The sequence below is a fragment of the Tamandua tetradactyla genome, chromosome 6 (assembly GCF_023851605.1).
Source record: "Tamandua tetradactyla isolate mTamTet1 chromosome 6, mTamTet1.pri, whole genome shotgun sequence".
Lineage (NCBI taxonomy): Eukaryota > Metazoa > Chordata > Mammalia > Pilosa > Myrmecophagidae > Tamandua > Tamandua tetradactyla.
The window spans coordinates 42,776,532-42,792,853 of NC_135332.1; the positions used below are offsets into that span (position 1 = coordinate 42,776,532).

A 16,322-nucleotide genomic window follows, 5' to 3' on the forward strand; every position below is an offset into this window, starting at 1 on the left:
TAATGTTTCTACACCTAAGCAATGACCTAACCTAGGAGACAGCGAAGTAAAAAATTCCATTCAAAATACCAACTAAAAAATTAAATATCTAAGAAAAAATATAACAGGGGTATAAAGGACCTGTATACACAGAAAACTATAAAACATTGCTAAAAGAAATCAAACAGCTAAACAGAACATTCTCTGCTCATGGACAGGAAGGGTAAACGTAGTTAAGATGTCAATTCTACCTAAATTGATCTACAGATTCAACACAATACCAATCAAAACCGCAACAACCTACTTTAAAGAGTTGGAAAAGCTAGTTACCAAATTCAATAAGAAGGGAAAGAGACATCAAATAGCTAAAAATTTCCTAAAAAGGAAGAACAAAACGGGGACAAACACCTTCTGATTTTAAAGCTCATAACAAAGCCACAGTGGTCAAAACAGCACGGTACTGGCACAAAGATAAAAATACTGACCAATGGAATCAAGTCAAAAGTACAGAGATAGACCACCCAAATCTATGGTCAATTTGATCTTCAGAAAGTTCCCAAATCAGTTAGGGGAAGATGGCGGAATAGTACAGGTTGAGTTCACTCCTGTTCCAAGGAACAGCTAGAGAAAGGACAGGAGGGTGACAGAGATGGTGATTCCAGGGTATAAGTGACCTGGGAAAGTCTTCTGCACCACACTGGGCAGTCCTGGTTGCAAAAGCTAAGGAACCAAGAAGCAGAGAACTGGAAACTGTCCGGCTGGTGAAAACAGCCTAATGCAGAAGCCCAGAGACCTCAGGAGTACCCAAATGGGGAGACAGGGACTAGGAAGTAAGCCAAGCCATGTTCCTTGAAGACACTACTCTCACCAGTGCAGCCCCACGACTTGGAACTCACCTGAAACCCGAAAGACCTGAACCCCATCACCCACCAACCCCTGCCCCATGCACCAAGTGTCCCTGCCCCACAAACCCGACACACATACCTGCCTGACACTCCCAATTCAAGCATGCACACACCTACCCAAGCCCAACCCACCTCTCCTGCAAAACTGCACTCTTGATATGCCCCTCCTGAGCCATACCTCCCCACCCCTGACCCTGCAGGCAGTGGCCAGCACATAAAGGCTGAGGGCACTTACCTCGAAAACCAAGGCCACCCCCACCCCCAGCTCACACAGCCATGAAACTCCACCCCAACCCCTGAGCTCTGCGCATGTGTACATTTATTTATGGACCTCCCAGATCTGAGCGTGCTGATGAACACCAGCAACGGCTCCAGTTATGGGCAAATGCTGACCTGCATAACTGGACTACATCTGACCCGAGCCCACACAGATGCAATGCCAAGATGCTGACCTGAGCTCTGCCCATGCACACTAATAGCCACGTGCCATAGACTAGCACACACCAGGGCCCTGACCCCAGACCTGGGGACCTGCACAACCACACCCTCCCCACCGTTGGGCACCCACACTCACAGGCACCAGCATAGCATTGCCAACCTGAGTCTATACCTGTGCTGCAACACTTCAAAGCACAGCTGTCCTCTGACATTCTAACTAGTAAGTGTCTGGGAGAATGCCTATTTGGGTCTAATCTCTGGGGTGCGCTGAACTTCTTGGATCTGTAATTTTAGGTCTTTCATCAGAGTTGGGAAATTTTCAGTGATAATTTTTTCCATTAGTTTTTCTCCTCCTTTTCCCTACGCTTCTCCTTCTGGGACACCGACAACACGTATATTTGTGCGGTTCATATTGTGCTTGAGTCCCCTGATACCCTGTTCAAATTTTTCCATTCTTTTCCTGATAGTTTCTGTTTCATTTTGGAATTCAGATGTTCCATCCTCCAAATTACTAATTCTATCTTTTGTCTCTTTAAATCTATCATTGTAGGTATCCATTGTTTTTTCCATCTTTTCTACTTTATCCTTCACTCCCATAAGTTCTGTGATTTGTTTTTTCAGTTTTTCTATTTCTTCTTTTTGTTCAGCCCATGTCTTCTTCATGTCCTCCCTCAATTTATCGATTTCGATTTTGAAGAGGTTTTCCATTTCTGTTCGTATATTCAGAATTAGTTATCTCAGCTCCTGTATCTCATTTGAACTACTGGTTTGTTCCTTTGACTGGGATATTTTCAATTTTCTGAGCGTGATCCGCTATCTTCTGCTGGCGTCTGGGCATTTAGTCAGATTTCCCTGGGTGTGGGACCCAACAGGTTGAAAGATTTTTCTGAGAAATCTCTGGGTACTGTTTTTCTTATCCTGTCCAGTAGGTGGTGTTCGTGGCACACGTTTGTCTGCGGGTCCCACCAGTACAGGTGCTGTGGGTCCTTTAACTTTGGAAAACTCTCGCCATGGGGGAGGTTCGCCAGCTGAAGCGGCTTGGAAGAGTACCAGCCGGCCCGGGGGTCCGAACGCAGGGAGGGTCGCCGGCCGCTGCAGCCTGTGAGAGCGCCTGTCCGAATTTCCTAGTCGGCCCTGGGCATCAAGCGTGGCGGGAGGGAGCCAGTCGCCGCGGCCCGGTAGAGTGCACAGTTCCCAGCCGGACCGGGGAGTCATGTGTTTGGAAGGGACCCACCCAGTCACCGTTCTCCATGGCCTGGGGATTTCCAATCAAATTCTCTCAGTTGGTCTGGAGGGCCACGCGTGGTGGGGGCGCCAGCCACCGCAGCTTGAGGGGACCGCCTGCCCAATTCTGGCAGTTGGCCCGGGAAGGAGGAAGGCAGGGAGGAAGGGAGGGACTCCGCCCGCTTGCCGCCCCACCCGGGAAAGCCCGCGCCCCTCAGCGATCTCACAGGAGCGGGTTCTCTCAGCCAGTCAGCCATTCCAGGATGGGGTATGCTGTCTTTTTTATCTCTGTCATGGCTCCGGGAGCTGTTCTGTATCATTTCTACTTCCCTAGTAGCTGTTCTAGAGGAGGAACTAAGATCCAACAACACATTAAAAGAATTATACATCATGACCAAGTAGGATTCATCCCAGGTATGCAAGGATGGCTCAACATAAGAAAATCAATTAATGTAATACACCATATTAACAAATCAAAGCAGAAAAATCACATGATCATCTCAATTGATGCAGAGAAGGCATTTGACAAGATTCAACATCCTTTCCTGTTCAAAACACTTCAAAAGATAGGAATACAAGGGAACTTCCTTAAAATGATAGAGGGAATATATGAAAAACCCACAGCTAATATCATCCTCAATGGCGAAAAATTGAAAACTTTCCCCCTAAGATCAGGAACAAGACAAGAATGTCCATTATCACCACTATTATTCAACATTGTGTTGGAGGTTCTAGCCAGAGCAATTAGACAAGAAAAAGAAATACAAGGCATCAAAATTGGAAAGGAAGAAGTAAAACTATCACTGTTTACAGACGATATGCTACTATACGTTGAAAGCCCGGAAAAATCCACAACAAAACTACTAGAGCTAATAAATGAGTACAGCAAAGTAGCAGGTTACAAGATCAACATTCAAAAATCTGTAGCATTTCTATACAGTAGTAATGAACAAGCTCAGGGGGAAATCAAGAAATGAATCCCATTTACAATTGCAACTAAAAGAATAAAATACCTAGGAATAAATTTAACTAAAGAGACAAAAAACCTACACAAAGAAAACTACAAAAAACTGTTCAAAGAAATCACAGAAGACCTAAATAGATGGAAGGGCATACCGTGTTCATGGATTGGAAGACTAAATATAGTTAAGATGTCAATCCTACCTAAATTGATTTACGGATTCAATGCAATACCAATCAAAATCCCAACAACTTATTTTTCAGAAATAGAAACACCAATAAGCAAATTTATCTGGAAGGGCAGGGTGCCCCGAATTGCTAAAAGTATCTTGAGGAAAAAAAACGAAGCTGGAAGTCTATTGCTGCCTGACTTTAAGGCATATTATGAAGCCACAGTGGTCAAAACAGCAAGGTATTGGTATAAAGATAGATATATCGACCAATGGAATCGAATGGAGTGCTCAGATATAGATGCTCTCATCTATGCTCATTTGATCTTTGATAAGGCAGTCAAACCAACTCACCTGGGACAGAACAGTCTCTTCAATAAATGGTGCCTAGAGAACCAGATATCCATATGCAAAAGTATGAAAGAGGACCCACATCTCACAACCTATACAAAAGTTAACTCAAAATGGATCAAAGATCTAAACATTAGGTCTAAGACCATAAAACAGAGGATAATGTTGGGAGATATCTTATGAAACTTACAATTGGAGGCGGTTTTATGGACCTTAAACCTAAAGCAAGAGCACTGAAGAAGGAAATAAATAAATAGGAACTCCTCAAAATTAAACACTTTTGTGCATCAAAGAACTTCACCAAAAAGTAGAAAGACAACCTACACAATGGGAGACAATATTTGGAAATGACATATCAGATAAAGGTCTAGTATCCAGAATTTATAAAGAGATTGTTCAACTCAACAACAACAAAAAGACAGCCAATCCGATTACAAAATGGGGAAGACTTGAACAGACACCTCTCAGAAGAGGAAATACAAATGGCCAAAAGGCACATGAAGAGATGCTCAATGTCCCTGGCCATTAGAGAAATGCAAATCAAAACCACGAGATATCATCTCACACCCACCAGAATGGCCATTATCAACAAAACAGAAAATGACAAGTGCTGGAGAGGATGCGGAGAAAGAGGCACACTTATCCACTGTTAGTGGGAATGTCAAATGGTGCAACCACTGTGGAAGGCAGTTTGGCGGTTCCTCAAAAAGCTGAATATAAAATTGCCATACGACCCAGCAATACCATTGCTGGGTATCTACTCAAAGGACTGAAGGGCAAAGACACAAATGGACATTTGCACACCAATGTTTATAGCAGCATTATTTACTATTGCAAAGAGATGGAAACAGCCAAAATGTCCATCAACAGACGAGTGGCTAAACAAACTGTGGTATATACATACGATGGAATATTACGCAGCTTTAAGACAAGATAAACTTATGAACCATTTAATAACATGGATGGACCTAGAGAACATTATGCTGAGTGAGTCTAGCCAAAAACTAAAGGATAAATACTGTATGGTCCCACTGATGTGAACCGACATTCGAGAATAAACTTGGAATATGTCATTGGTAACAGAGTCCAGCAGGAGTTAGAAACAGGGTAAGATAATGGGTAATTGGAGCTGAAGGGATACAGACTGTGCAACAGGACTAGATACAAAAACTAAAAAATGGACAGCACAATAATACCTAATTGTAAAGTAATCATGTTAAAACACTGAATGAAGCTGCATCTCAGCTATAGGCTTTTTTTTTTACTATTATTATTACTTTCATTGTTTTTTTCTATATTAACATTCTATATCTTTTTCTGTCGTGTTGCTAGTTCTTCTAAACCGATGCAAATGTACTAAGAAACGATGATCATGCAGCTATGTGATGATGTTAAGAATTACTGATTGCATATGTAGAATGGTATGATTTCTAAATATTGGGTTAATTTCTTTTTTTCTGTTAATTAATAAAAAAAAAAGACCTAAACATTAGAGCTAAGACCAAAAAAGTTTTAGAAGAAAATATAGGGAAATATCTTATAAAACTTGTAATAGGAGGTGCTTTCCTAGACCTTACACCCCAAGCACGAGCATTGAAGAAAGAAATAGATGAATGGGAACTCCTCAAAATTAAACATCTGTTCATCAAAGTACTTTGTCAAGAAAATTAAAAGTCAGCCTATGCAATGGGAGACCATATTTGGAAGACACATATCACATAAGGATTTAGTATGCAGAACATATAAAGAGAGTCGTCAATTCAACAACATAAAGGCAAACAACCCACTTAAAAAATGGGCAAATGTTTCTTGAAGATGACTGTATGATGATATAACATTCACAAGGTGACTGTGATTGTGAAAACCTTGTGTCTGATGTTTCTTTTATCTACCTTATGGACAGATGAGTAAAACATATGGATTAAAAATAAATAAATAATAGGGGGAACAAATGTTAAAATAAATTTAGTAGATTGAAATGCTCGTGATTAATGAAAGGAAGGGGTAAGGGGTATGGTATGTATGTATTTTTTTTCTGCTTCCTTTTTATTTCTTTTTCTGAATTGATGCAAATATTCTAAGAAATGATCATGACAATGAATATACAACTATGTGAAAAAAAAAGCACAGTTGTGCCGCACTCCAAGTCCTGCATCCTGCTCCACATCCATCGTGCAAATACAATGCTTTAAACTACTGAAAGAAATCAACTTCCAAAGTAAATTAACCAAGATATTTACCTGCTCAAAAGACAGCAGAAGATCACTAAGCATATCATGATGCAGGCAGTTCAGCCTAAGAACCAAATTAAAACACCAGAGGAGACACAGATGTCAGAACAACTAATCAAAGATGTTCGTATAACTCTACTAAATAACATAAATGGGATGGCTAATGACACGAGATCAAGAAAATACTACAAGAGCATAAAGAGAAATTTTAAAAAATAAATAGAAAAATAACATATCACAGAGATTAAAGATGCTATAGAATAAATAAAAAACAAACTAAAAAGAGGGGGCCAAGATGGCGGCTTAGCAATGTGCGCGTTTTAGTTCATCCTCCAAAACAACTACTAAATAACGAGAAACAGTACAGAACAGCTCCCGGAGCCACGATAGTGACCGGACACACAGCATACTCCAGTCTGGACCAGGTGTACCGGCTGCGAGTCTCAGGAACCGTGAGTTCCCCAAGCCATGGCACCCGGCGCCTGGTGCCTCTTTCCCACAGGTGGCTTCCCATAGGGAAAGGAAAGACACTCTAACAGTAGCAGGGACTGAGTCCAACCAAACACCAATTGTGGCATTAATAAACAAATTCTGACTCTTAGAAATAGGCCTCCAGCTCAGGCAAAACTGGTCAAGGCAGAGGTCGCTTATTGGGCTAACCGAAAAAGAGGAAAGGGGATGAAATGGAGGATTCTGTGGCTGTTTGTATGCAGGCTTGGCTGCCTCTGGATTCAGCAGCGGGACTACTCGGGTTGCAACTGCCCCAGGCATAGGCAGAAACAGACTGCTTTCAGGGTTGTCTCCTGCCTGTGCCTTCCCCAGGGCAGGGGTGAAGCTCAATTTAGGTGGAATCCCTCTCTCAAGGAATTCAGACCCCAGGGCTTGGCAATTTGAAGCCATTAAAACCAGCCTACAACCTCTCCTCTGTCTCCACCATTCCCTCAGCAGGGAGAGCATTCCAAAGTTAAAGGAGCCACAACATCTTTTGCTGGTGGGACCTGCAGGCAGACAAGCACCACATACTGGGCAGGATAAGAAAAACAGAGCCCAGAGACTTCACAGGAAAGTTTTTCAACCTGCTGGGTCTCACCCTCAGGGAAAACTGACACAGGTGCCTCCTTCCCCCTGATAGGAGGCCAGTTTAGTCCGGGAAAACCCGGCTGGAGTCTGTAATACCTATGTAGACCCTCCTAAGGGTGGGGAGGGAAAGGCACCTTACAAGCAGGACAAGAAACAAGAAAACAAGAACTGAAAAATTACCCTCTGTTAAACAAAACTTAAGCTAGAGGCCCAGAAAAAGCTGAACTGAAAGTCAAAGAACAGACAGACAACAAACTCATCTACCAAGAAAACACTACGTAAGATAAGTGAAAGCAATCTCCAGAATAAACTAACTCAGGTAATTAAATGTCTAGACACCAGCAAAAAATAACAAATCACACCAAAAATTGAGGATATGGCCCAGTCAAAGGAACAAACCAATAGTTCAAATGAGATACAGGAGCTGAAACAATTAATTCAGAATATACGAACAGAAATGGAAAACCTCATCAAATACCAAATGAATTGAGGGAGGATATGAAGAAGGCAAGGAATGAACAAAAAGGAGAAATCGAAAGTCTGAAAAAACAAATCACAGAACTTATGGGAATGAAAGATACAGTAGAAGAGATGAAAAAAACAGTGGAAACCTACAATGGTAGATTTCAAGAGACAGAGGTTAGGATTAGTGAACTGCAGGATGGAACATCTGAAATCCAAAAAGAAACAGAAACTATAGGGAAAAGAATTGAAAAATACGAGCAGGGACTCATGGAACTGAATGATAATATGAAGCATACAAATATACAGGTTGTGGGTGTCCCATAAGGAGAAGAAAAGGGAAATGGAGGAGAAAAACTAATGGAAGAAATTATCACTGAAAATTTCCCAACTCTTATGAAAGGCCTAAAATTACAGATCCAAGAAGTGCAACGCACCCCAAAGGGAATAGATCCAAATAGACTTTCTCCAAAACACTACTAGTCAGAATGTCAGAGGTCAAAGAGAAAGAGAGGATCTTGAAAGCAGCAAGAGAAAAGCAATCAATCACACAAAAGGGAAACCCAATAAGACTATGTGTAGATTTCTCAGCAGAAACCATGGAAGCTAGAAGACAGTGGGATGATACATTTAAATTACTAAAAGAGAAAAACTGTCAACAAAGAATTCTATACCCAGCACAACTGTCCTTCAAAAATAAGGGAAAAATTAAAACATTTTCAGACAAAAAGTCACTGAGAGAATTTGTGGCCAAGAGAGCAGTTCTGCAAGAAATACTAAAGAGAGCACTACAGACAGATACGAAAAGACAGAAGAGAGAGGTGTGGAGAAGAGTGTAGAAAGAAGGAAAATTAGATATGACATATAAAATACACAAGGCAAAATGGTAGAGGAAAATACTACACAAACAGTAATAACACTTAATGTTAATGGATTGAACTCCCCAATCAAAAGACATAGACTGGCAGAATGGATTAAAAAACAGGATCTTTCTATATTCTGTCTACAGGAAACACATCTTAGAACCAAAGATAAACATAGGTTGAAAGTGAAAGGTTGGGTAAAGATATTTCATGCAAATAACAACCAGAAAAGAGCAGGAGTAGCTATACTAATATCCAACAAATTAGACTTCAAATGTAAACCAGTTAAAGGAAACAAAGAAGAACACTATCTACTAATAAAAGGAACAATTAAACAAGAAGACATAACAATCATAAATATTTATGCACCGAACCAGAATGCCCCAAAATACGTGAGGAATACACTGCAAACACTGAAAAGGGAAATAGACACATCTACCATAATAGTTGGAGACTTCAATTCCCCACTCTCATCAATGGACAGAACATCTAGACAGAGGATCAATAAAGAAACAGAGCATTTGAATATTACAATAAATGAGCTAGACTTAACAGATATTTATGGGACACTACACCCCACAACAGCAGGATACACCTTTTTCTCAAGTGCTCATGGATCATTCTCAAAGATAGACCATATGCTGCGTCACAAATCAAGCCTCAACAAATTTAAAAAGATTGAAATCATACACAACACTTTCTCAGATCATAAAGGAATGAAGTTGGAAATCAATAATAGGCAGAGCGCCAGAAAATTCACAAATACGTGGAGGCTCAACAACATACTGTTAAACAACCAGTGGGTCAAGGAAGAAATTACAAGAGAAATCAGTAAATATCTCGAGGTGAATGAAAATGAAAACACAACATATCAAAACTTATGGGATGCAGCAAAGGCAGTGCTAAGAGGGAAATTTATTGCCCTTAATCCCTATATCAAAAAGAAGAAAGGGCAAAAATTCGGGAATTAACTGTCCACTTGGAAGAACTGGAGAAAGAACAGCAAACTAACCCCAAAGCAAGCAAAAGGAAAGAAATAACAAAGATCAGAGCAGAAATAAATGAAATTGAGAACATGAAAACAATAGAGAAAATCAATAAGACCAGAAGTTGGTTCTATGAGAAAATCAATAAGATTGATGGGTCCTTAGGAGGATTGACAAAAAGAAGAAGAGAGAGGATGCAAATAAATAAGATCAGAAATGGGAAGAGGAGACATAACCACTGACCCCACAGAAATAAAGGAGGTAATAACAGGATACAATGAACAACTTTATCCTAATAAATACAACAATGCAGATGAAATGGACAACTTCCTAGAAAGGCATGAACAACCAACTTTGACTCACGATGAAATAGATGACCTCAACAAACCAATCACAAGTAAAGAAATTGAATCAGTCATTAAGAACCTTCCCTAAAAGAAAAGTCCAGGACCAGACGGCTTCACATATGAATTCTACCAAACATTTCAGAAAGAATTAGTACCAACCCTGCTCAAACTCTTTAAAAAAACTGAAGTGGAGGGAAAGCTACCTAATTCATTCTATGAAGCCACCATCACCCTCATACCAAAACCAGGCAAAGATATTACAAAAAAAGAAAACTACAGACCAATCTCTTTAATGAATATAGATGCAAAAATCCTCAATAAATTCTAGCAAATCGAATCCAACAACACATTAAAAGAATTATACATCATGACCAAGTAGGATTCATCCCAGGTATGCAAGGATGGTTCAACATAAGAAAATCAATTAATGTAATACACCATATTAACAAACCAAAGCAGAAAAATCACATGATCATCTCAATTGATGCAGAGAAGGCATCTGACAAGATTCAACATCCTTTCCTGTTGAAAACACTTCAAAAGACAGGAATACAAGGGAACTTCCTTAAAATGATGGAGGGAATATATGAAAAACCCACAGCTAAGGATGTCCACTATCACCACTATTATTCAACATTGTGTTGGAGGTTCTAGCCAGAGCAATTAGACAAGAAAAAGAAATAAAAGGCATCAAAATAGGAAAGGAAGAAGTAAAACTATCACTGTTTACAGACGATATGATATTATACGTCGAAAACCCGGAAAAATCCACAAGAAAACTACAAGAGCTAATAAATGTGTGCAGCAAAGTAGCAGGTTACAAGATCAACATTCAAAAATCTGCAGCATTTCTATACACGAGCAATGAACAAGCTGAGGGGGAAATCAAGAAATGAATTCCATTTACAATTGTAACTAAAAGAATAAAATACCTAGGAATAAATTTAACTAAAGAGACAAAAAAACCTACACAAAGAAAACTACAAAAAACTGTTCAAAGAAATCACAGAAGACCTAAATAGATGGAAGGGCATACCGTGTTCATGGATTGGAAGACTAAATATAGTTAAGATGTCAATCCTACCTAAATTGATTTACAGATTCAATGCAATACCAATCAAAATCCCAACAACTTATTTTTCAGAAATAGAAATACCAATAAGCAAATTTATCTGGAAGGGCAGGGTGCCCCGAATTTCTAAAAGTATCTTGAGGAAAAAAAACGAAGCTGGAAGTCTATTGTTGCCTGACTTTAAGGCATATTATGAAGCCACAGTGGTCAAAACAGCATGGTACTGGCATAAAGATAGATATATCGACCAATGGAATCGAATAGAGTGCTCAGATATAGATGCTCTCATCTATGCTCATTTGATCTTTGATAAGGCAGTCAAACCAACTCACCTGGGACCGAACAGTCTCTTCAATAAATGGTGCCTAGAGAACCAGATATCCATATGCAAAAGTATGAAAGAGGACTCACATCTCACAACCTATACAAAAGTTAACTCAGAATGGATCGAAGATCTAAACATTAGGTCTAAGACCATAAAACAGTTAGAGGAACATGTAGGGAGATATCTTATAAATCTTATAATTGGAGGTGGTTTTATGGACCTTACACCTAAAGCAAGAGCACTGAAGAAAGAAATAAATAAATGGGAGCTCCTTAAATTAAACACTTTTGAATCAAAGAACTTTATCAAGAAAGTATAAAAACAGCCTACACAATGGGAGGCAATATTTGGAAATGACATATCAGATAAAGGTCTGGTATCCAGAATTTATAAAGAGATTGTTCAACTCAACAACAAAAAGACAGCCAATCCAATTACAAAATGGGGAAAAGACTTGAACAGACACTTCTCAGAAGAGGAAATACAAATGGCCAAAAGGCACATGAAGAGAGTCTCAACGTCCCTGGCCATTAGAGAAATGCAAATCAAAACCACAATGAGATATCATCTCACACCCACCAGAATGGACATTATCAACAAAACAGAAAATGCAAGTGTTGGAAAGGATGTAGAGAAAGAGGCACACTTATTCATTGTTGGTGGGAATGTCAAATGGTGCAACCACTGTGGAAGGCAGTTTGGCGGTTCCTCAAAAAGCTGAATATAGAATTGCCATATGACCCAGCAATACCATTGCTAGGTATCTACTCAGAGGACTTAAGGGCAAAGACACAAACGGACATTTTCACACCAATATTTATAGCAGCATTATTTACAATTGCAAAGAGATGGAAACAGCCAAAACGTTCATCAACAGATGAGTGGCTAAACAAACTGTGGTATATACATACGATGGAATATTATGCAGCTTTAAGACAGAATAAACTTTTGAAGTATGTAACAACATGGATGGACCTTGAGAACATTATGCTGCGTGAGACTAGTCATAAACTAAAGGACACATACTGTATGGTCTCACTGATATGAACTGACATTAGTGAATAAACTTGGAATATGTCGTTGGTAACAGAGACCATCAGGAGATAGAAACAGGGTAAGATAGTGGGTAATTGGAGCGGAAGGGATACAGACTGTGCAACAGGACTGGATGCAAAAACTCAGAAATGGACAGCACAATACTACCTAACTGTAATGTTATTATGTTAAAACACTGAGTGAAGCTGCATGTGAGAATGATAGAGGGAGGAGGGCTGGGGACATAAATGAAATCAGAAAGAAAGATAGATGGTAAAGATCAAGATGGTATAATCTAGGAATGCCTAGAATGTATAATAATAGTGAAATGTACAATGTACAAATTTTTAAAATGTTTTTGCATGAGGAAGAACAAAGGAAAGTCATTATTGCAGGGTGCTGAAAATAGATGATAATTAATACTTTAAAATGTCACCTTACGTGACATTTAAGGCAAAAAATGTTTGTTACTCAATTTATATTTTGACTAGAGCATTTCCTAATGTAACTCATGTAGATAGTTTGATTAAACGTCATAAGTACTTGGAATCTCAGGTAGGACACGAGATTTTGTTGGTTTGTCCAGAGTGATGCCCTGATGAATCCCAGAGTGATTTGATCAGTGACTGGAGAAGTATTTGCCAGCCCTCTTCGGGGAATAGTGAGAGTGGGGAGAAATTCAACTTCCCCAAGTCGAATTCTTGATATTCTCACAAGCAGTGTGGACAACCAAAGCGACAGGCTGAGCCCCCAGTCTTGGGATTTGTTCATATGAAACAAAGGATAGGTCAAGTCTACTTAAAATTTAGGCCTGTCACCCCCAAGAGAGCCTCTTTTGTTGCTCAGATGTGGCCTCTCTCTCCAGCCAACATGACGAGCAGTCTCACCACCCTCCCCCTCTCTGCGAGAGACATGACTCCCAGGAATGTGGACCTTCCTGGCAACGTGGGACAGAGATCCTGGAATGAGTGGAGACTCAGCATCAAGGGACTGAGAAAAACCTAGAGTGAGCTGAGAATTAACATCAAGGGATTGAGAAAACCTTCTCAACCAAAGGGGAAAGAGTGAAATAAGAGAAAGTGTCATTGGCTGAGAGATTCCAAACAGAGTCGAGAGGTTATCCTGGAGGTTATTCTTAATCATTAAGTAGATATCACCTTGTTGTTCAAGATGTAGCGGAGAGGCTGGAGGGAACTGCCTGAAAATGTAGAGCTGTGTTCCAGTAGCCATGTTTCTTGATGATGATTGAACAATGATATAGCTTTCACAATGAGACTCTGTGAATGTGAAAACCTTGGGTCTGATGCTCTTTTAGCTACTATATCAACAGAAGAGTAGAACATATGGAATAAAAATAAATAATAGGGGGAACAAATGTCAAATTTAGTTTGAAATGTTAGTGGTAAATGAAAGCCAGGGGTAAGGGGTATGGTATGTATAATCTTTTTTTCTCTATTCTCGTTTTATTTCTTTTTCTGTTGTCTTTTTATTTCTTTTTCTAAATCAATGCAAATGTTCTAAGAAATGATGAATATGCAACTATGTGATGATATTAAGAATTACTGATTGTATATGTAGAATGGAATGATATCTTAATGTTTTGGTTGTTAATTTTTTTTAATTAATAAAAAAGCTTTAATAAAAATCTAACAAGACACACAACAGCAAATTTGAAGAGGCAGAAGAAAGAATAAGCTAACTAGAGAACAGGACAAATGATTTCAAACACTCAAAATAGAAAATCGCAAAAAAGATGGAAAAATTTGAATTAGATCTCAGGGAAATAATGGACAAAACAAAGCACACATGGGGAAAACCAAATCAATATGTTGAGCCCTCAATCTTGGGGTTCACCCCCTACGAAATTTTCATAAGTTTCATATGAAACTTAACCCTGAAAAGATAGGCTAAGCCTACTTAAAATTAGGCTGAAGAATCACCCCCAGAGAACCTCTTTTGTTGCTCAGATGTGGCCTCTCTCTCAGACAACACGCCAAGCAAACTCAATGCCCTCTCCCTCTACATGGGACACGACTCCCAGGGCTGTAAACCTCCCTGGCAATGTGGGACAGAAATCCTAGGATGAGCTGGGACATGGCATCAGGGTATTTGACCAAAAGGGGGAAAAGAGAAATGAGAAAAAATAAAATGTCAGTAGCTGAGTGATTTCAGAGATGAGAGGTTTTCCTGGAGGTTATTCTTATGCATTATACAGATATCCCCTTTTTAATTTATGGTGTATTAGAAAGGTTAAAGGGAAGTGCCTGAAACTGCAGACCTGTTTTCCCGTAGCCACGTTTCTTGAAGACGACTGTATAATGATATAGCTTTGTGGTGTCACTGTGTGTGTGAAAACCTTGTGTCTGATGCTCCTTTTATCTAAAATATGGACAAATGAGTAAAAAGTATGGATAAGAAATAAACAAATAATAGGGGGAACACAGGTTAAAATAGATGGAGTAGATTGAAATACTAGTGGGCAATGAGAGGGAAAGGTAAGGGGTATGGCACGTATGAGCCTTTTCTTTTTTCTTTTTTATTTCTTTTGCTGGAGAGATGCAAATATTCAAAAAAATGATCATGGTGATGAATCCACAACTACGAAATGATATTGTGAGCCAGTGATTGTAACCATGTCAAAAATGTTCATATGTTCATTTGCTGTTTATAATAAAAACATTTTTTAAAAACATTTATTCCTTCTATTCTCTAATGCTCTGGAGCAGCTAGAAGGAAAAATCAGAGATGATGATATGGTAACCTATGACAAACTCTGGGATCTGTCCTGTGACTGCTTGTTGAAGAGTGCTTTGAAAACTATTGCTTTTTTCCTTCTTTCCTTTGTATATATGTTACACTATACAAACAAAAAAAAGTTTAAAAAGTTCTTAACTACAGTATGATGTTTGTCTATATAAGAGAATTCCCTTATTCTTTGCAAATACATGGTCAATTAGAAGAGGGTGAAATGTCACAATGCGTGTAACCCATACATAAATGGTTCAGCAGAGCACACACACACACACACACACATAAACCCATGCTAGTAACACTTATATAAAGAGAATAGGAAAAACGTGAACAACTGTTTAACCTACATGGTGGTACACATGGGTAGATGGGTGCTCACTGGACTACCTTTGCTTCCTCATTATTTTTTATTTTTAATTTTTTTTTACCTTTTGAACCTATTTTTCTTTGGGGATATGTCACTATTTCTGAACCTGTTTTCTTTCAGTTGGGGAATAAATGAAAATGAATAAAGCTATAACATCTTTCCTTATCATAAAAGAGCACTACCAAAAAACACGGATAAATAAGATTTAATCTCAAAGAAATTGGCATTCACATACATCTATTTTGGCTTGAAATATTGAGGTTCTTGGCTTAATTATAATACAGAAATTAATGCAAATCGACAGCACTATTTCCCTACTGCTGCTATTTAATCAACAATTTATTATCAACGAACTAGTATTTTAGAAGATTCTAAATTTATATTATAAATTCTTTCATCCAATAATCACTTACTGAGGACTGTTTACTTACCTGATACACACTGTCAGACAAAGAAAAATTAAAAGCTAAGCTTCATATTTCCATTTACAACAAATCATTTAGAAAACCCATTATATAAATGGCAATGAAAGACTTACCACTTGTATTAAAAGCCATGCAGCACACTGGTTTCTCATGAGCAGGGAAGTGGGCCACAATACCATCACTATCAGAATCCTCACTCACAAGCACCTTCACAAAATAAATTAAGACAAACAGAACTTAAATATTTTCTGACCAATAACTGAGTTTGAACACTGTGCACAGATACACCACAATATCCCTAGGTAATAACAGGTTTGGAAGAATGTTCTTTTCAGTAGAAAGTAAGAATAC

General features: G+C 38.9%; 1 protein-coding gene across 20 annotated transcripts in view; it reads right to left on the bottom strand.

The window, feature by feature from the left end:
* Positions 1–16,322, bottom strand: part of BCAS3 (BCAS3 microtubule associated cell migration factor) — a 726,008-nt gene that overhangs the window by 497,717 nt on the left and 211,969 nt on the right. For all 20 annotated transcript variants that reach the window (XR_013177676.1, XM_077165018.1, XM_077165019.1 and 17 more), the window contains one exon: positions 16,085–16,178. Coding sequence is in view for 19 of the 20 variants with exons in the window: in XM_077165018.1 (XP_077021133.1) it covers positions 16,085–16,178 (94 nt within the window). In the remaining variant the exon portion in view is untranslated. The remainder of the gene's footprint in view (positions 1–16,084; positions 16,179–16,322) is intronic.